Raw genomic sequence first — 21,031 nt, forward strand, 5'->3', positions numbered from 1 at the left:
TACAGTTTTTGATTAGTAAATTGCTTAATGGTTATTTGTACTTTTGCCAATTTGTGCATATTTAAAATGTAGCTTGTAAATTTGAAAGAATGCCAATTGACTTTAACATTACTCAGTAATATGCTGTAATTTAGTTAAATACTATTAAAAAAATGTTACTTGGAGTCGTAACCAGTGTGTATATCAGTACATTTGCTAAGATTTTAGCTTTATATATATATATATATATATATATATATATATATATATATATATATATATATATATATATATATATATATATATATATATATTTAGATATATTTAGATTTTACAAAATGATTTTTGAACTAAAAACACATTAAAAAATGATTAAAAAATGACTATTATTGATTAAAAAGGGGGAAAATCAGGACATTTAATATACATCTATACTCTTCATTTTAATTTGATCCTAAAACAGAAAGTTGGCACTCATGATTTACTTTCCCGGGCCACACAAAATGATGCGGTGGGCCAGATTTGCCCCCCCGGCCGCCACTTTGACACGTGTTTTAGAGAGATGGCCGTTTGATTTGACTTTTTTTAAGGTCTTCAAAGTAAAAAAAAAATACATGAATTAAAAAATACAACAAAAATAATAACTGACTCTATAGAGGGTCAAAGGTCTTAAATGTGGTATATTTTGAATAGCTGTCATCTTTGGAGACCGATTAACAATTTGGAACAACAACTTATATATAACAATTTATTTGACAACTTATGAATAACAATTTTACTCCACTCTTCTCACGTTACCCGCATAAGCGTAACAACGGTATCTGATAACAACTAGCACGTACTTTCTGCTTCTGTATGTGTAAAAACTGGAATAACATGACCATTACAGACCTTATCAATTCAAATTTCATTTATTTATTTATTTTTACTTCATGCCTTGCCTGGATGCTTGTCATTGAGAAACAAAAACCAAAGACTCCCATTTTTTTTTAAATGGGCGGGACTTAACGTAAGCAGAATAGCAGGAAGCAAAGTGATAAAGGTACACCTGCACACCTGAGTGAGACCACTCCTTTCAACAAAGCACAGCAGCCATGCGGCATGAAAACTCCAACGAATTAACTCCAACTTTGGTGTCATGAACCATCAATTAGCAGAATTTTAACCAATATTTCATAACGATGTGGTCTCTCAAAGTCATTATTCTGCTACTCTTCTGCTATGGTGAGTATAGATTTGTTTTGTTTATCTTTCATTCTGCCTATAGTTATTTTGTTTTTGATTTTACATGTTTCTGTAATCATTAATTCAATGTGTATGACAACCCTCGTAATCCACATGAAAACTAATGTTTGATTCTAAACTTTTCCAAAAACTGCAATATCGATTACATCGTTACACGAGCAATAAAAATGCAAATTATCCTTACAGAATGGTCCGATCTTTAGTGTCGCCCATCGCCGAGTGACAGTAAGGGTGATAACGTTTAACCGTAACGCACCCCGGGTTCATTTTAACGACAGTTCCTCGTAAATACGCGATTTAATAAACAGTCACGCAGTAAATTAGAGTGCGGGAAGGATAGAGTTCAGGCTAGAAGACACATTTAGAAAACTAGCGGTTTGGCCGAGACGTGAGTGGAAAAGCAAAGAAGCTTTCTGAAAGTACTCATATTCTACATTCAAAAACACTTAAGCACAAAGTCAAATTGTTGTGTATAAAGTCTCCAAGATTTGGTTCAATGTTAGGTCAGTATACAATTATATACGTTTGTTGGATGCACGTCAACAAATCGCCATCCAAACAAATGACTCAAATGGACTTTGTCCCTTTCTGCCTCTGGTAGCTTGTCTTTCCACTCATGTTGAGAAGGTGTGGTTTGAATCCAAGAACTTTAACAACATGCTTCGCTGGAAAGCAGCGGTGACGTCACTACCACAACAAAAGGTCCTCTACACTGTCCAATACTGGAGGTATGCAAGCAAGTGAATAAATATTGCATGTCGAAAAAAATAGCTTGGCATTATCTGTATATGCAGAGGTAAAGATTTTATGTGTGTGGGTGTGTTATCCAGTGGCGGTCCATGCATTTTCTCGTAGCGCCTTCAACGAATCAATCCAACCTTCAAAACCTATTTTATGGCTATAAAACCTCTACTGCAGCTACAGCTGCGACACATAAAAAATCATCACTAAATCAATGCACAAAAATGTGGTAAAATCCACTTCCTAGCAGCATTTAATGATTGAATACAAATACTGGAGGTTTTGAGACATTACAACCAGGCCAGGGGGGTGATTTTCCCGGGAAAAGACAGCGATGAATGTCAATGGCGTACTGGCAAACATTGCCCGAAAATGGGGTAAAATCCAGCTGATAAGCAGCATTTATTGATTAAATACAAATACTGGGGTAAAATCCACTTCCTAGCAGCATTTAGTGATTAAATACAAACACTGGATCTTAAATACAAACACTGGAGCTTTTCAGATATCAGAACCGGGCCCACAATTGAAATATTATTTAGGAATATAGCCATATTTTACTCACCAAAAATCCTTTTTAACTGTACACAATATTCATCCTCCTTTCTTTCTTCCTTCTTTTCTATCGCCATCAAAGCTAATGCTGAAAGTCGAGCCTGTCCTGTCGTATTTCTGGCATAGTCCGTCTTAAAAATGGCTTTAAATCAACACAAAAATATATTTGCTTGTGCAGCTAGCTCTAGATCCAGTTTGGTAGCTAATCATAGTTTGTGAAAGCGATGACGTATCCCTACGCCTGCGAGAAGGCATTGTGGTGTTGCCAACTCGAAATCTGATTGGTTAAAGCAACAGTCTTATCGACGCTTGTTTAATGCAGCAGAGCCTGCAGAACTGATTGTGAAGGCCTTGAGGCAGATTTCTGACCCTGGCAACAAATAATGGCTGAAATGTGATTGGTTAAATGCTTCAATATGAAAACACATCTGGAAGCAGTGCAACCAGGGGGAAAAGCAATGAAAGGAAGCCAACAGACAATTTGGAATTATTTATTAAGTATTGATGGACAAAATATAATATATGATTCAGATATTTCTTAGGCCAGCAGAGAAGGCCTTGAAGGCCCTGATGGCCCGCCACTGGTGTTATCTAAAGTTACCTAAAAACAAGATAGCCCTAATTTGCCAGAGTAATAACATTGCGTCATACGAAAAAGTCCCAATTAAGGCAAAGGTTGGCCTGTAATCAAACTTAAAGTACCCGCCTGATTTTGTTCCAGGTTCGATCATTCGGACACTTACAGCAAGACTGAATGTCACAACATAACTGCGCTTGAATGCAACCTGACTGCCGAAACTCCGCCCCATCCTGACACGCAATACTATGCCAAAGTATACGCCAACGGGCAATTTTACGGAAACGCCTCAAGATTTAATCCCATTACGGACAGTAGGTATCAACATAAACAGACAACAGTTACGTGTATGTGACTATTATTAAATGACCGTTTTATGTCTCGTACAGCAATTCTGGGTCAACCCAGGTTGGATATAAGCGTGACGTCGGCGTCCTTGCGCATTCACGCCACTCTTCCGTTGGGTCCTAATGGGGCCTCTGTGGCCGACATCATCAGTCGCATGAGAGGTGTTAATTGTTCCATTCGTTACACCTTTAAGATCACCAACCCCAAGAAGCCTGCATTGGTACTGTAAACTTCAGCAGATTTTTTTTTTGCACATTTTCCCCGATTCACCCAAATGGACGTTAAGATTGTGACAATATCTCAATAATCTGTATCCAGACAGGCACAGTTCTGGGGTCCATCGCAGGTGGGTCCTCTCTGTGTGGAGTTTGCATGTTCACCCCAGCTGGTGTGGTTTTTCTCTGGGTACTCCGGTTTCCTCCCACATCCCAAAAACAAGCAAGGTAGGCTGGTTGAAACTGGAGTACCCAGTGAAAGCCCACACCAGTCTGGGGAAAACATGCAAAATCCACACAATGAGGGCCGACCTCAGTTTTTTTAGGTTTTAATGAGGCTCATTAGGATTTTTTAAATCAAATCATAATCAAAAGCCTTTATTGTTATCATACACAGCTGCGTATAACGAAATTGGTGCGTTTTCCCAGTAAAAAAAACATAGTATAAAAATATAAAAGTCACATCCTGGCAAGGTAAGTTTAAATTACTTATTTATGGGGTTTTTTTACTAGGAAAATGCACTTTGTGGAGTAGCTGGAATCGAACCCTCGACCCCAGAACTGTGAGGCCGACATGTTAACCGCTCTAATACCAGTTTAACCCTGAAATTTACTCTTCTCAATTGACCAATTGAATGATGTCTGATGAATTGATTTTTCAATGTTTCTCCAGGAAGACGTTTACCCATCGGCGCATTTTGTTATCAACTCGGCAGCCCACCCAACCAAGTATTGTGGCTATGTACTCTACACGCCTTTGTGTGAGAGGGGTCGTCTAGTGAGTGAGAATACAACTTTCTGCGCAACACCAACAGGTGTGCATTGAAGGGCTTTGAGCCTATGCATTTTTTTTCTTCAAAAGTGGACTTATGGATTTTCGACCTCAGAAAGTTTTGTTGCCGTCTCAGCTCAGTCTTTCCTACCTGGAGTTTGGTTCTTGAGATTCCCTTTAAAATTGCTAACATGAGTTACCCAATGTTTAATTTTACCCAATACATTTTTTGATACATCAAAACTTGAAAATTCAAGTTAAAATGGTTGACTTGAATCTTCAAGTTCTTGCACATTTTTTTTACACTGAACTTTTACCCGACTCTTTTGTCCACTCTTGTCCTGACCCAGCTGACCTGACCGTGAGTCTGCCATGGATCCTCACTGGCACCGCCCTACTAACAGTCATCATTCTGGTGGCAACTGGAGTTGTATGTGTCTATATGAAGGGTGCGATGGACAAGAAGCTGCCACACTCATTGGTGTGTACTCTAAAATAACAAGTATTAGGAAATGCGGTATAACTTGAAAGTCGGGCTCATAGCGCAGAAAGTCCGTCATGTGTTGACGACATTAACTAACCGTGTAAATATGTGGTGTTAGTAATTGCAACAGTGCTTGAGGGTGTGCAGAAACATTTTTGTGGTGGCAGTTCCATAACTGACCACAATAGAAAACGTTTTCTCAACTATGACAACAAATATAGTCATGATTTATATTCAGTCAATAAGCCAAAGCAATCCAGGTAGTCAGTCACTCTACCGAGAAAAATAACCTCAGAAAATAAATGCTTTAAAACATTCAAAAGAATAAATCAAATACGTCTGGAGTATTACCTAAATCATTTTTTAATCTCAAATAATAGCAGTCTCTCAATAACTCACAATATTTCACATCCCTGATTTTTTTGTCTTTTTAACCAGGTAATACATCCTGTCAAACGACTGCCAAACCCTCAGCATATCCGAGAGAGGAAGACTCTTATTTCCACAGCAATCATTACGACTCAAAGCCAGGAAATCTACAATTACGTTCCCATCAGGACTAACGCAACCGGGCATGACAGACCTGGTGGTAGCCATTCCTTGCAGGAAGTTTCTTCCAAACCGCCAAGTGAACGGGCGTCCAGCAACCATTCGTCTATCGTCTACAGTTTTGTGGTACCGGCTACTCAGAACAAGCTCTCCACAGTCCTCGTGGAAGATGTGGACCAACCACTCCCTCCCCCACAAAGTAAGACCTGCAAGAATGAGGATCCAATGGGACAGCTGCAGATCCAGACGACGCGAGACACCAATGGTAAACTTAAGTTGGCATCACTCCATTTCTACGTGAAGGCGCTTGAAACCACAATGAAGGAGTCGGATGGAGCTCAGCTGAATCGCTTAAATAGCTCTGAATCGGCAGACTCCGGTTGTGTGGATGAGGCCCTAAACACCGAGACTCCAACTCATTTAGAACCTCTTGGAGGTTACCTCTGCAATACCATACCCCAAAAAGATGTCAACCCGACTTTAGAATACAAGCAAAACTGGATACCACTAGATACACGTATCGAAACTCAAGACTACGTGAGTCGGAATCCGCCTTGGAGTTTTTCCGGTTCTAGAGAATCCGAGAAGGAGCAATTCACTGACAATACAGGAACGCCAGGAACATTTCTTGAAAGTTGGGCATTACAAATACAAGAGTGATGCTTTACTCTTCCTCCAAGCATTAAAATTGTACTTTTATCGACTTGATCCATCCAAAAAGTTTGACAACTTACATTTCAGTGCCTCCAGGATATTAGGTACGTTGACTGTGGTTGACTAGCAACTTTGTCAATACGTACTTCGTGATTGACTGGAGACGAATCGATCGGTTCTCTCCATGAGGTCTATACGTATCTGACCTGTAATTGACCAACAAAATGTTCACTCTTTGTCCATTTGGACAGGAAATTGAGTGGTGATTAGTCCAGGATGAGGAATTTACATCAATACAGGTTTTGGCAGCATTTGTTGACGTCGGGGTCCATTTGCAGTGACGTTTCAGTGTTCGTCAACGATTTTGCAAAATCCTGCCGGACTTTAGATAGATTGTCCTTGATTCACAACTGATTATTGTTTCTGGCACAAGTCAGAATGTCCTGCAAAAAAGACTACTCATCTACATCAACGTAGTAAAAGATATTTAAAAAAAAAACCTTGTGTTTTACCACTAAGTACTGTATGCTGTTAACGAGGCGTCACATTGTTTACGGTTTTTGTGGCCTCAAAATAGAACCCGCTTCGTACAATGCTTAATTCATTGGCTGATATTGACGGTGAAAGGCCTCCAATCACGTGCCTCATTAAAATTTAGATGGGTTTATCACTAATAAGACATCCCATCTATTTGATATGGCAGGGCAGACAAATATTCATTCACTGCAAACGAACGAATATTCCTTCGTTGCCACACATTTGACGTCAAATGGGTTGGACATTTAGCGCTGTTGATGTTAGCGAATGAGATAAATGCAGCAGGACGACAGATTAGTGACTGGTTTGTTCAACAAGAGCCAACACGTCGCAATAAAAGGCAATAAATCAAGCAACTCCCTTCATGCTTTTGCATTAGTCATTGTTGAACTATGAAGGTGTTTAAAATAGATGACAGAGTCATGAAATTGTGTAAAAATAACTCAAGTTCTCATGTGTGATTTAACATTATTTTGTTGTTTGTTTTGTATTAAAAATGCTATTCTGTTCCATGTCAACTCTATGATATTTGTTTTCATATTTGCTGATCTTGCGGCCCAGATTAGATTATGCGTCACTATAGTACTTAAAAGGTGCGGGTCAGTGTGCCAGTGACAGTGATAACAGATGTAGGTCATATTTTCTGTTACGATAGCATAAGGGAAATTGTTTTGGGTAAAATGGGGATGGAAGCCCCGGTCCTGGAGGAACTAAAAACCTAAAACCAGTTGACTTAAAATGTTGGATTATTACTTAATTGGAGTGAATTTTACACTTTAATTTGTCAATTTAACAGTTTTTTTTCCCTTTTACACTCTAGCAGAGTCTACGTCAACGATAAACAAAGTATACATCCCACGGCCAGAAGCACAAAAATGTGTACATATGATCCAAGTAGAAAAAAAACTCAATTTTGTACAGTGGTATCTCCAAAATTCAATTCGTTCCAGAAGTGATTTCGTAAGTTGCATTTTTCATATGTAGTCGCATTTTAGATGGAAAACCTTTAAATCGCTTCAACTGTTCTAAGATCCCCACTTCTAAATCGATACATTTAAAAAATGATAAAAGTACACTAATTTTGTATTAAATATGCAAAAAACAAAATAAGAAAAAAAACCAAATGGCAATTATTCATTAAGACAATAAAATGAATAAAACATCCAAAGCCGTTTTCCAACATACATACGTCGTAAAACTACGCGATATGAACACTGACAACAAAGCACACTTCTTAACTTTGTTGGATTAAATTTTTACATAAAGTATAGGATGCTACAAGAGGATGTATGAATTTTTCTGATTCGCAACTTGTAATTTCTTTCGTATCTCAAGACAAAATGTCCCGGTGAAGCCTTTCATAACCTGAATTTTTTGTATATAGAGATATTCGTAAGTAGAGGAACCACTGTATTTTTGTAGTTCTCATACAAATGCCCAGTAGCATTTTTGACACGAACATGCATTGATTCAGTAGCAAACAGCTGAAAAAAGTTCAATAACGGCACTGGATGTACGTGATCAATAACAGCCGTGATGAAACATGCTAAGACTCAAACAGAAAAAAACGCAAATCCTAGTAAAGAAGTAAAATCCCGAGGTGATTGCAAGGTTCAAAACGAAAAAAAAAAATCAATGGGTTAGTGCTAGTTTGATCCACTGAATGCAGATGAAAGGGAGACTATTGCAAGTGTTTAAAACAGATATTCGGGTACACACACACACACACACACACACACACACACTGCTTTTAGATCAATGAAAAACAAAGTTTAAAATACTTTATCTGAAAATTTTAAAAGTTTGGTCTCCAGTTTAAGAGTAATTTTCATATCTGTTTTCCCTCCCTGCTGATAAGTTTTATTGTTCCACAGAAATGAACTTTACACGCCGATATCCTAGCAACGTGGACGTTTGCGTTTTTTTATTTGCTTTGCCGTGGTCAAATAAAACATATGCAATAAAGTGGGGAACAAAATAACACATACAATAGTCTACCTTTAATTTCCCATGTGTGTCGGTCTAATTAGTGAAGGTCAATGGAAAGTGTGTACAGTTAACCGGTATAAATTCAATGAGGCGTGAAGCTAATAAAGCTTTTTGCTGAAATATAATTTTAAAGTGCCTCTCCACACAAAATGGTCAAATCCAGTTCACGATCCCTAATTTATTCTCGGTAATCTATTGGGACTCAAAAGCCATGATTAGTAGTCCCAATCTGTCCATTAGTTTTGACACAAGCCCAATCCCTCAAGATTTTTGTGCCCAGTATGATTTTTTTTTTTACAAAGATGATTGGGTATAATGGGCCATACGTGTGTATTGTACGGCTGTACTAAATTATCTACAAATGAGACCGTGACAAGGAATGTTTTGAAGCATTTTGCCCAGCAGGCGCAAAATGAATGGGAAGGATCGGCAGGTTTCCGCAGTGAAGATTTCACCCCAGACTGCTATGAAAACTAGCGATCGGGGTAGATAAGTCATGTTTCCAGGTTAATGTTGAAGCAGTTAGCTTGTGGGACACATTCTACTATTATTATTATTGATATCAGCTACTAGCTCTAAGTTACTAGCCTTCTTCCTGATATATACATATCCTTATTTGCCAGTGAAATACTCTCGATTTTTTCCCATTTCATGTTTGTATTTTTTTTCCAACACTATAAACTTTTAAGTCGAAGTTGCGATGTGGTGACTGTGTAGTTCCCTTCAAAAAGAGGGCATTCGTGGATATACCTGGAACTCAATACCAATTAACCAGTGGTGTCCAGTCAGGGCCTTCAAAGCCTTCTCTGCTGGCCTAAGAAATATCTGAATCACAGACTGATGTTAATTATATTTTGTCCATGAATACTTATTAATTACTAATTCCAAATTGTCTGTTAGCTTCCTTTCATTGCTTTTCCCCCTGGTTGCACTGCTTCCAGATGTGTGTTTTCATATTGAAGCATTTAACCAATCACATTTCAGCCATTATTGGTTGCCAGGGTCAGAAATCTGCCTCGAGGCCTTCACAATCAGTTCTGCAGGCTTTGTTGCATTAAACAAGCGTCGATAAGACTGTTGCTTTAACCAATCAGAATTCGATTTGGTGACACCAAGGCCTTCTCGCAGGCATAGGGATACGTCATCGCTTTCACCAACTATGATTGGCTAGTGATAGAGTGGACTAGCCAGAGCTACCAAACTGTATCTGCAGCGAGCTGCACAAGCAAATATATTGGTGTTGATTTAATAGTGGTTTTGTCAATCCGCAATGGCTGAAGGAGGAGAAGAAATGGATTTGTTTGCAGATTTACTGTCAAAGCCATTTTCAAGACGGACTTTTCAAGAAAAAAAAGCTGGACATCATTAAGAAAGGTCTACCTAACTCTAAAGCAAGCAAGCCTGTCACCACCAGGAATGAACATTTTCAGCACTAAATCGAATAAAAACGTATGCCAGAAATACGACAGGACAGGCTCGACTTTCAGCATTAGCTTCGATGGGGATAGAAAAGAAGGAAGAAAGATGATATTGTGTACAGTTAAAAATGATTTTTGGTGTGTAAAATACATGGCTATATTCCTAAATAATATTTCAATTGTATGAGGTTATTGTTGATGATTTTTTATGCGTTTAGTTTTTGCTGAAGGCGTCACTAGGAAATGCACGGACCGCCACTGCAATTAACATACATGAACTCCCGTCTCTGAACCTCTACGCCAACATCTTATAGCCTGGCTGTTAGACGAACAAAATTGCAATCACAATACCGTCTCAAACTCTTGTACGTGTTTGTGTGTCTCGTATGTGTCATCATTTATCTTCAACCTACACAAGTGACTAAAGATGGAAATTAGCCCTCAGCTACAATCCTACATATTTACATAAAAATGTTCATTAACATGAATACAGATATGTTCATTAATATGTGTGGTCACTTAAGAAATAAACCAAACTCAATTTTGTCCTCTGTGGTCCCATGCCAGGTGCCCATAGTTAACTGGGATAGGCTCCAGCACCCCATCTATCACCGTCAATGGCAGTGAAACATGATCACTCAATGGAAGCCATTCCAGTCGAAATGGAATTGTTTGCTATCACGGTCAATTACAGAAAATGCGTCAAAAAATATATTACTGCTGTTTTTTAGTGCACTGAGGGAAAATTGCCTTTTGATACAGAAGCTACTGCTTGATTTGAAAACAAAATAGTATTATAATTATTTGAAACACTGGCACTTCCCATGGAGAAACTGTGAAACGCGCACGTGATCGGAATTCTTTGCCGGATCAGATCTAGCGTGATTGGTCGTCGCCACTCCAAAGAACTCTCTCTTGACACCTTGATGATACAAAATGGCCACATAGCCGCAGAGCGTTCCCACTTTGACTTGCGATTAAATGCGAGAGCGTCCGACGAGGGAATAAATGTTTGCAGGGGAGGACAGGCCAAACGCGACGCAATACATCAGCGAGTAGAGAACAAGCATGAATGATTAATGGAGTCAATTTCAACATTATTCTGTCCATGTCGTATCGGGAGAAAGTCATTACATATTGCTCTGCAAGGGAACACATATAAGTGATCTCGATGAATAGCCCGAGAAGCTAAATTGGAGCTGAAGATATATTTTTAAAAGCAGCAACTCTATTACCAACAAAGCGAAATAGAATTTCCTCCAACTGATAATATCGTAAAAATATGCACTGGACAGTGAATAGAATAGAATGAGGGCAAAACACAATTGAGAAAATGAATGCAAGACTTGCAGCAATTGAAAATTATCATTTAAAAAAAAATTGGGGAGGGTATTCAAACTCAAAATATTTTTTCATAAGCACCAAAAAAGCTACTTTTATCTTATATATCATCTAATCTGATTATACTTGTATAATGACAATAAAAGCATTGAATTCATATGGAATGAAAAAATAATGCATTATAAGGTGTTTTTGTGGGTCCTGAAAACCGCAATATAAATCCAAATGGAAAAATATGACAATATTTGCTATTTAAGGCCTCAAAAAAGGATTTGAATCATTTTCAAACCATCCTTGAAATTGCTGACCAAAAAGTTATTTATCTGATCATTAATTTGGATTGGATTGGATAATTTTATTCATCCAGTATTTGGGAAATTTCGTTGTCACAGTAGCAAGAGGGTGAGGATGCAGAAATAGGAAAGGCATTTCAGACATAAATAGATAGGTAATAAGTAAGTTAATAAATAAATAAATACATGAATAAATATATGAATAAATAAGCGTGTTTCTGAAAAAAATATATATACATACATATACACATACATATATATGTACACACAAGCACATATACGTACACACAAGCACATATACATACACACAAGCACATATACATACACACAAGCACATATACATACACACAAGCACATATACATACACACAAGCACATATACATACACACAAGCACATATACATACACACAAGCACATATACATACACACAAGCACATATACATACACACAAGCACATATACATACACACAAGCACATATATACATACACACAAGCACATATATACATAGATACACATACATATATACACATACATGTATATATAAGCACATATATACATACACACACATACATACATACACATACATATATAAGCACATATACATACACAAGCACATATATATACACAAGCACATATATATACATACATACACACACATATATAAGCACATATATACATACACACAAGCACATATATACATACATACACATATATACATACATACACATACATATATACATACACACATACATACATATATACATACACATAAGCACATATATACATACATACACACCTATAAGCACATATATACATACATACATATATAAGCACATATATCCATACATACACATAGATGTACATGCATGCATACGGTAGGTCTTAACACTCAGCCATTTGTTTTGTTAAAGAGCCTGACAGCTGATTATGGTCAATTAATCGTTGCAGCCCTAATTGGCAGGCAACGGACCTCCGAAGAAACTCATATTCTGTAACTACAACATGGCCCTCCAAAAAAAAACATTACTTCAACAACCGTCAATAACATTCCAGAATGGGTTTGGTTAATTCTTGTACTTTGGTCCAGCACCTCCCCCCCAACTCAAGTTTAATGAAAGCCCAGAAGAAATCAAAGATAGTCCTAATCCCTGGCGGAGCGGGATGTCTGACTCATAAAAGGTAGCCTCTCTCTCAGCTGCTTTGTCCCACTGGTTATTCTTAGTCTGATCTTCATCGCTGGTGTCATGATGAGACGGGCGGGCCTGGAAAACCCAGCTCATAATGTGCGGCATATATTCCACAAGGCAGGTGGCCACTTAGCCGCTTATAAATAACACTCAAAAGAAAATCGAGTACCTAAAAGGTCTATTTGATGGCATCCGTTACTTTTCAGAGATTTTTCCGAAGCAAAAACCAAAAATAAAAACAACTGTAGACAGTTGTAGATAGTTGGCGAAGTGAGGCCTTTGTACTAACTAGACGTTAGGGGCTCTACCGTATTAAATAAACATATCTTTCTCTCAGTGAAAGACATCAAGAAGACATGTGAAGCCCGTCGCTGTCCCGAGAGCATTCCAGCTGTTCCATTCAGCTGCTCTGGTCATTCATCTTCTCTTGTTCCACTCATCCCATTGCCAGCGCAAGTCTTTTATAATTCGACCTGGCTACTGTTTATAAATATGTGCGGGAGTGTGTAAGCGTGTCATGGGTCTATATTTGATAACCTTACAGTGTGAGAGCATTGTGTTGCTTCATCTGGTTGGACCACAAAGGGATGAGACGGCGAAAGGCTGTGTGAGAAGTTCTTTCGAGTGAAACTTTGAGATCCAGAGGATTCGTTCGACCTGGTTCCTTGAGAAAACGGGTGAGTTCAACCCAAACATTTTCTCAGAAAATGTGCACTGAAAATGAGGACTATCGAAAATGTGGAGTGGGAAAATGAGCTAGTTTTCTGAAGAAAATGCATTTTCTATAGTGTTTAAGGGGTTTTTAATGACTAGTGTTGAACTGATGGCAGTTTGTGTTGTTGTATTGTGCCATTTTTTCAAATACTATAACAAATAGATTATTATTTTTTAAAAATACATTTTTTTTTAAGGTAGCCTGGCGGACAAGTGGTTAGAGCGTCGGCCTCAGTTTTGGGGTCGAGGGTTAAATCCCAGGTCGAGCCTCACTGTGTGGAGTTTGCGTGTTCTCCTCAGGCTTGCGCGGGTTTTCTCTGGGTTCAACAGCGGTTGGAAACTAGCTCTAGAAAAGCTGATATTTTACATAATGTAACTATGGTGTCATTTCAGCTCCATATCGCTACCGAACCTAGCATCAGAATTAGCGCACATCTATGACGAATCAGTACTTTACTGTGAAAGGCTGCGAGAGGTTCTTTCGAGTGAAACTTTGAGATCCAGAGGATTCGCTCCATTTCGGTATCCGTGTGCGGTCGATTGGTCGCCGGTCTTTTGGTCGCCGTCTTTTGGTCGCCGATCTTTCGGTCGCCCCGACCGCGACAACGGGCGACCAAAAGACCGGCGACAAAACAAGGTAAAACAACACAGTCTACGCATCAATAAAAGCCAACAATGGCCATGAACAGTTTCACTAAGCCGACGTGTGAGTGTATAAGAGTTGGTATGTACATGTGTTGTCCCTTTAAGTAGCTACCTCAGTCAGGGTCTTTACAAGTTGTCCAAAAAAAAACAATAAAAGTCCGGGAAATTTGGAGCTTTTCTTTTAGTCTAATAATTACTAGGACATTAAGTATGACTAAATAGTCATTCGCAGTTTGTATTTAGGGAATTTGAGCAACGATTTAAATGGTAATTATCACTTACCTTCCGGGCGACCAAAAGACCGGCGACCAATCGACCGTGAACCTAGCATTGGAATTGGCGCACATCTATGACAAATCCGTATTTTACCGTGAATGCCAACGGGTTTTTGGTGTGTTTTTTTGTGAAAGTAGAATTGGTTAATATCCACGGATGTGATTTAGCACATGCTGATTTTCTGCCTGTCTTGCGCTCTAAAGGTTACTCGTAATTTAGAGCACCCAGTTAGCCTCGTTGACATATAAAACTAACCGAGCCGCGGTGGCTGCACCTGCGCTGCACTGATTAGACTGCCAATGTTGTCGACGAGGTCTCTCTTTCTTTCGCTTCTCTCGAGTCCTAATTTGTTTCCACAGTCAGTTTGACTTTTTCTTATTAGTCTTTTATTTTGATAGCCACAATGGATGCAGAATTTAATGGCGCACAGGGGAGAAGACTGAGAAACGAGTTTGTTTGCAGTTGAGGCGACGTGACTCCCCTTAACAACAAGAATAGACAATAGTTTGTCTTTTGGTCCTCTGTTGAGTCTTTTTTTAATTGCCGTTAGTATCCAAGTTGCGGCCTTCCTGCAAAAGCAAGCCATGTTGCGTCATTTATTCAAAGGTACCTCGACTTTGAAACAATAATACTTCCCAGAACTTTAAATTTAGACATTAAAATTGTATGTCATAACGTTTACTTTACTTTTGTAGACTGTACATTCATTATAATTAGTCAGGATTGACCGGTCAATTAACACAAATACCAATAAGGGTCGCACATTAGCCTATTAGCCCACATGTCGCGGCCTTCCTGCAATTGCACGCATGTTGCGTCATTTATTTAAAGGTGCCACGACTTTGAAACAATAATACTTCCCAGAACTTTAAATTTAGACGTTAAAATTGTATGTCATAATGTTTACTTTACTTTTGTAGACTGTACATTCATTATAATTAGTCAGAATTGACCAGTCAATTAACAAACAACACCAAAAGGGGTTGCACATTAGCCTATTAGCTTACATGTTATGTTGCGTCATTTATTTAAAGCTGCCACGACTTTGAAACAATAATACTTCCCGAAACTTGAAATTTCAACTTCCAATTTTTATGTCATATTGTTTACTTTACTTTTGTAGACTGTACATTCATTATAATTAGTCAGAATTGACCAGTCAATTAACAAACAACACCAAAAGGGGTTGCACATTAGCCTATTAGCTTACATGTTATGTTGCGTCATTTATTTAAAGGTGCCTCGACTTTGAAAAAATAAAACTTCCCAAAACTGGAAATTCAGACATCCAATTTTTATGTCATTGTTTTTTACTTTTGTAGACTGTACATTTATTATAGTCAGAATAGACCAGTCAATTAACACAAACGACACCAACAGGGCTAGCACATTAGCCTATTACCCTGTTAGCCTACATGCTCCCTACGAGAATTAATTGGACAAGAACCCTAACATTTGTGTAAATGGCCGCCATTTGGAGACGCGGGTGAAAGAATCAATAACTCAACAGTGGCCTGATTTTGTTTATTTGGCTACATAAGATCATTAGCTTACTGGGAGCAGCTGTACTGTATGATTAATGGCGGCGAGGAGGGTAGCGGATCTCAACGGGAGAGTCATTAGTGGTAAAAAGGAATGGATGATTCATTTAATATGGGTCGCAAATAACACATGTTCACCCGCTTGAAAACACTTCAGCCCACTGAGGATGAGTCACAACAACTTGACTAAAATGGTAACACTTGTCGCTTGGGCAGCAATAATTTTTGAAAACTTTAACGGTCAAAAGGATGGAAAATGGTGAATGTAAAAGTTCCGTGTTTTAGTGGGTCAAGATAAATTAAATGATAATGAAATATGATATTAAATATGGGATTATTGTGGGTGAAAGACTAAAAATAGCTGATCGTGATTTTAATTTTGTTTGTCAGTTTTTAATTTGTGCTTTTAATAAGGATTTTTGTTTTTTAGTATAATGTTTTTTTAAATGGCTTTCACATAACATTAGTGAAAATTGTCGTCGAGAATTATAGGTGGCAAAAAAAATTACTAAATCTTTTGAAAATAATATTTTAACATATTTGGGATCAATTAAAAGAAATGGATACTGTTGACATAAATTCTACTTTTGAGAATTTCTCTTAAATGGGATTTATGGGTGAAACTTTAAAGAATTGTATTCACTTATTACAATAAAAGTGGTGAAAAATGGAAATTTTAATGTGGACCATTTGAAGAATTGTGACAAAATAATCCCCCTTTTTATATAAATAATGCATGCGGTGCTTCTAAATCCTGCAGATATTATGACCGATTTACATTCATTTTGTGGCCAACCTTTAGTATAGTCTTCTATGTAGCCTTTGGGCATCTTCAGAACAAAGAAATACACTGAACATTTTCCTCCCCCGCATCTCCACAGGTGGCAGTTAGAAGTTACCATGGAAACCAGGACAGTATTGTGCCGACAGCAGGAGGACGAGTCGTCCCACATGTCTCAAGGCTTGAAGTTGTCCTCGCACAGAAACAAGAAGACTTTCACCTCCAGGTGCAAAAGTCTTTTTACACCACAGTGCCTGTGCCTTTAAGATGTTTTTCCCCCATATTTATAATTCTGCATTTAAGCAGGTTTTCACAAAAGCTGGTTTGCATTAAAGCCAATCTGTTCTAAAAATTGAGAAGATGTCATAATTGGTCCAACATAAAAACATGTTTACTTTAGCGCCGTTTTCAGAAATACATTTTACAGTGGTACCTCGACATACGAGCACCCCGACATACGAGCATTTCGAGATACAAGTAAAATTTCGAGCAAATAATTATCCCTAGATACGAGAAAAAATTCGAGATACGAGAAAGCCAGGTGGCCAAGACATGAGAGGCTGTTTATCATTTTTTGCCGCATCTCTTTCGTGTATAACAGATATCTACGAGCACTGGGCGGAGCGTTGCATTTTTTTCAGTTTTTTTTCCTGTCACTCAGCGCGAATGGCGGAGCGATCGCTAATACAAGACTACTTCTCGTTGGCAAGTGGTCGTGCGTTATCCTATTGTGAGGACATTTGTGTGCATCATTTTCGGAATATTTTGAAGGAAATACAAAAGCAAACAGCCCATCGATAGAGAAAGTCAGGGTGGAGGCGGGGCAAATACAGCCAACCCGGCCGGTATCAAACTTAAATACAAAATTAGAATTAAGTTTAGTGTATGGTTAGACTAATCACGATCAAATTGTGACCCATGAGGCGTGATATGAATCATATTGCCAAAAACACTACATTATATACAAGATCATATCCATTTTAAACACCATTTATCAGGCTATTTTCAAACCTAAAAATTTCAACAACCCAAAGCGGCATGTAACATAAACGCCAAATTCAAAGCATAGCCCGAAGGCCTGTCAGCGATGAGCTTCAAACGCATACAACGCAGACACACAAATCAAAAACTAAAACCAAAGACCAGAACCAAATCAGGGAGGCGGCGTTGTAAAACTTCCTCTTTGAAAGGAAGAATTCCAGATTTGATTTCAAAGGCGCTTGCTCGCTGTTTACTCACACAACACTTTTCCCCCTATTGCTATTTCCCCTTTCTGTAGGAAATTGAGGAAGCTGTTATTAAAGTTAGCAAAGCGCAAACAATCCAACGTGTTTTTGTTTACCCGTTTATATGCATGTAACGGCATCGGCGCGTCGGAGCGATACTGCGAGAGGCCGCGGGCTCCGAGCTACATAATTCAACGTCTCCGGCCTCTCAAAAGGAGGTCTTCGCATAGAAGAAAGAAACAAAATTAAGACCCTTAAGAAAAAAACAAAAAAAAGCAGAAGTTGCTTGCGTGCAGTGATAAAAGACAAAGACATTTTCCCAGGCTTTCAAACAAAAAGAAAAACGAGAAGTGGCACACGGATTTGCATAGCTATTTGTAAAACGAGGGGCTTGGTTGAAAGTGATGCCTGGGGGCTTAGAAGCTCGTAACGGAAGCTCACTGTCACACCTGGGTAAATATGTGGGACTATATTTCATGACTAAACAACAAACACTTTTTAACATTGGTGCCACTCGACGATATTTAATACGCAACTGTTGGTAAAGAAAACTAAATATGATAAAACCAGTGGTGTGCCGTCAAGGCCTTCAAGGCCTTCTCTGCTGGCCTAAGAAATATCTGAATCATATATTATATTTTGTCCATCAATACTTGCTAAATAATTCCAAATTGTCTGTTAGCTTCCTTTCATTGCTTTTCCCCCTGGTTGCACTGCTTCCAGATGTGTGTTTTCATATTGAAGCATTTAACCAATCACATTTCAGCCATTATTTGTTGCCAGGGTCAGAAATCTGCCTCAAGGCCTTCACAATCATTTCTGCAGGCTTCGCTGCATTAAACAAGCGTCAATAAGACTGTTGCTTTAACCAATCAGATTTCGAGTTTTCAACACCACAATGCCTTCTCGCTGGCATATGGATACGTCATTGCCTTCTCGCAGGTGTAGGGATACGTCATTGCCTTCTCGCAGGCGTAGGGATACGTCATCGCTTTCACCAACTATGATTGGCTAGTGATAGAGTGGGCTGTATTTGGAGCGAGCTGCACAAGCAAATATATTGTTGTGTTGATTTAAAGCCATTTTCAAGACGGACTTTTCAAGAAAAAAAAAAAAGCTGGACATAACTAAGAAAGGTCGGACAACTCCAAAGCAAGCAAGCCTGTCACAACCGGGAACGAACATTTTTAGCACTAAATCGAATAAAAACGTATGCCAGAAATACAACAGGTTAGGCTCGACTTTCAGCATTAGCTTAGATGGTGATAGAAAAGAAGGAAGAAAGGAGGATGGATTGTGTACAGTTAAAAAGGATTTTGGTGAGTAAAATATGGCTATATTCCTAAATAACATTTCAATTGTATGAGGTTATTATTGATGATTTTTTATGTGTCGCAGCTGTAGTTGCAATTGAGGTTTTATGGCCATAAAATAGTTTTTGAGGGTTGGATTGATTCAGACATAGGTGAAGGCGTCGCTGGAAAAGTCACGCACCACCGCTGGATAAAACAGACTAAATAATCAGTCAGCTCTCTTTACAGTTAACATTTCTAACATTTTTATTCCATTTTATTACCTGGTGTTAAGTCATTGGCTGTCATGGTAGCAAAAGAGTTAAGCTTTGTGAGTTCACAGGAGTTTTATGAAAAAAATATGATAAAATTCCCAGAGCAATATACTTTTTTAAAATCCTTTTTTCTTTACTCTTCTTTTCACCGGAATTCATTACAATTTCTTGTAACATTTTTTTTTATGTTTAGAATTTGAAAACTATATAGAAATACTCATTTTATTACAAGTGGCTTTTTTATGAGTGTTTTTATCTTTTTTTCATTATATACATTTTCCTTCCACCATGAAATTAATTCATTTTGTTTTAAATTATTATTCTAGCCATGCAATAGGCCCGCCCCTCTTGCCCAAAGTCAGCTGGGATAGGCTCTGGCACCCCCACGATTCTTGTGAGGATAAGGCGGTTCAGAAAATGAATGATTATTTTATTATATATTTTCTAACAATTTTTTTAATTCCCATCATAAAAGACAAAATGAAAGGGGTGTTAGATAAGGGCCATAAAATATTTGTCTTGGTCCTCAGGTTTGAGACGCTTATTCTGCAAATTATTATTATTATTAATTCTGGCTATTCTAAGCTCCAATTTCAAACAATGCATCACCATTTAAAAAAGTGAAGGACTTTCACAGCATATCAGACAAAATATTATCATTTAAAGACATTTTATGACGCCTGATTAAACAGAACTGATCAGATTTCACAGTAGGAACAGATTTTTTACATTTTGACATTTCTGTGTTCACTCTAGATTCAATAACAGGGCAGAAACATTTGACGATGTGTTCAAACCCTAAAAAAATATATACTGGAATATGAAAACCCGCATTTTGACAATCCTCAGAGCTTCTGGGACAATTTCTTGTGTGGGATCGTCAATTTTGAAAGTCCGTCAAACCCACAGTGGTCCTAGAAATCTACACTGTCCCTAAGAGACATATATACAGACAACATTCTCCATCACAGCTGGTCTTACTGTATCCCACCATGCTAAGGGCGCATCAGTCATCTATGGATTAAAGAAATGGAGGTGGGTGGGAGGTCTGTTTCTCCAGTTACAAGGATGCCCTCGCATGACCTTGACATGGACCACAAAAAGGGCGCTCTGGCCGGAAGGCCTGCAAAGGTCAGCGAACTTGATTTTTGTGTGCTTTAAATGGACACTGGTTCTCGGGTGTAAGCTTACACGCCTGTCTATTGTCTGCAGGGGGGTCTGTCAGCCTGCTTCCTCGTCATGACTAGATCTAGTAACGGCAAGTACAAAGATGTTGCGATTTAAGCAGCATAGATGCATGTTTTGGGGCTGTGGGAGGAAACCGGAGTACCCGGAGAAAACCCACGCAAGCTTGAGAACATGCAAACTCAACATCGGAAGTTCAGAACCGTCTTGG

The 21,031-nt window shown here is 38.4% G+C and overlaps 2 protein-coding genes and 1 long non-coding RNA gene across 4 annotated transcripts in view; 2 read left to right on the forward strand and 1 right to left on the reverse strand.

The window, feature by feature from the left end:
- The window catches only part of LOC144073461 (uncharacterized), a 98,626-nt gene that overhangs the window by 42,219 nt on the left and 35,376 nt on the right, over positions 1-21,031 (reverse strand). The gene's annotated exons all lie outside the window — the stretch shown is intronic.
- ifnlr1 (interferon lambda receptor 1) lies at positions 1,060-7,174 on the forward strand. Its single transcript, XM_077598980.1, has 7 exons — positions 1,060-1,203; positions 1,826-1,952; positions 3,242-3,411; positions 3,487-3,665; positions 4,334-4,475; positions 4,783-4,913; positions 5,355-7,174. The coding sequence occupies exons 1-7, from the start codon at positions 1,161-1,163 to the stop codon at positions 6,123-6,125; spliced, it is 1,563 nt and encodes a 520-aa protein (XP_077455106.1). The 5' UTR covers positions 1,060-1,160; the 3' UTR covers positions 6,126-7,174.
- Positions 13,481-21,031, forward strand: part of myom3 (myomesin 3) — a 65,318-nt gene continuing 57,767 nt past the window's right edge. The window contains exons 1-2 of the mRNA XM_077599297.1: positions 13,481-13,562; positions 16,943-17,068. Of these exons, the coding sequence (XP_077455423.1) occupies positions 16,962-17,068 (107 nt within the window). The 5' untranslated portion in view covers positions 13,481-13,562; positions 16,943-16,961. The remainder of the gene's footprint in view (positions 13,563-16,942; positions 17,069-21,031) is intronic.

This window comes from Stigmatopora argus, chromosome 4, assembly GCF_051989625.1.
Source record: "Stigmatopora argus isolate UIUO_Sarg chromosome 4, RoL_Sarg_1.0, whole genome shotgun sequence".
NCBI classification, from domain to species: Eukaryota; Metazoa; Chordata; class Actinopteri; order Syngnathiformes; family Syngnathidae; genus Stigmatopora; species Stigmatopora argus.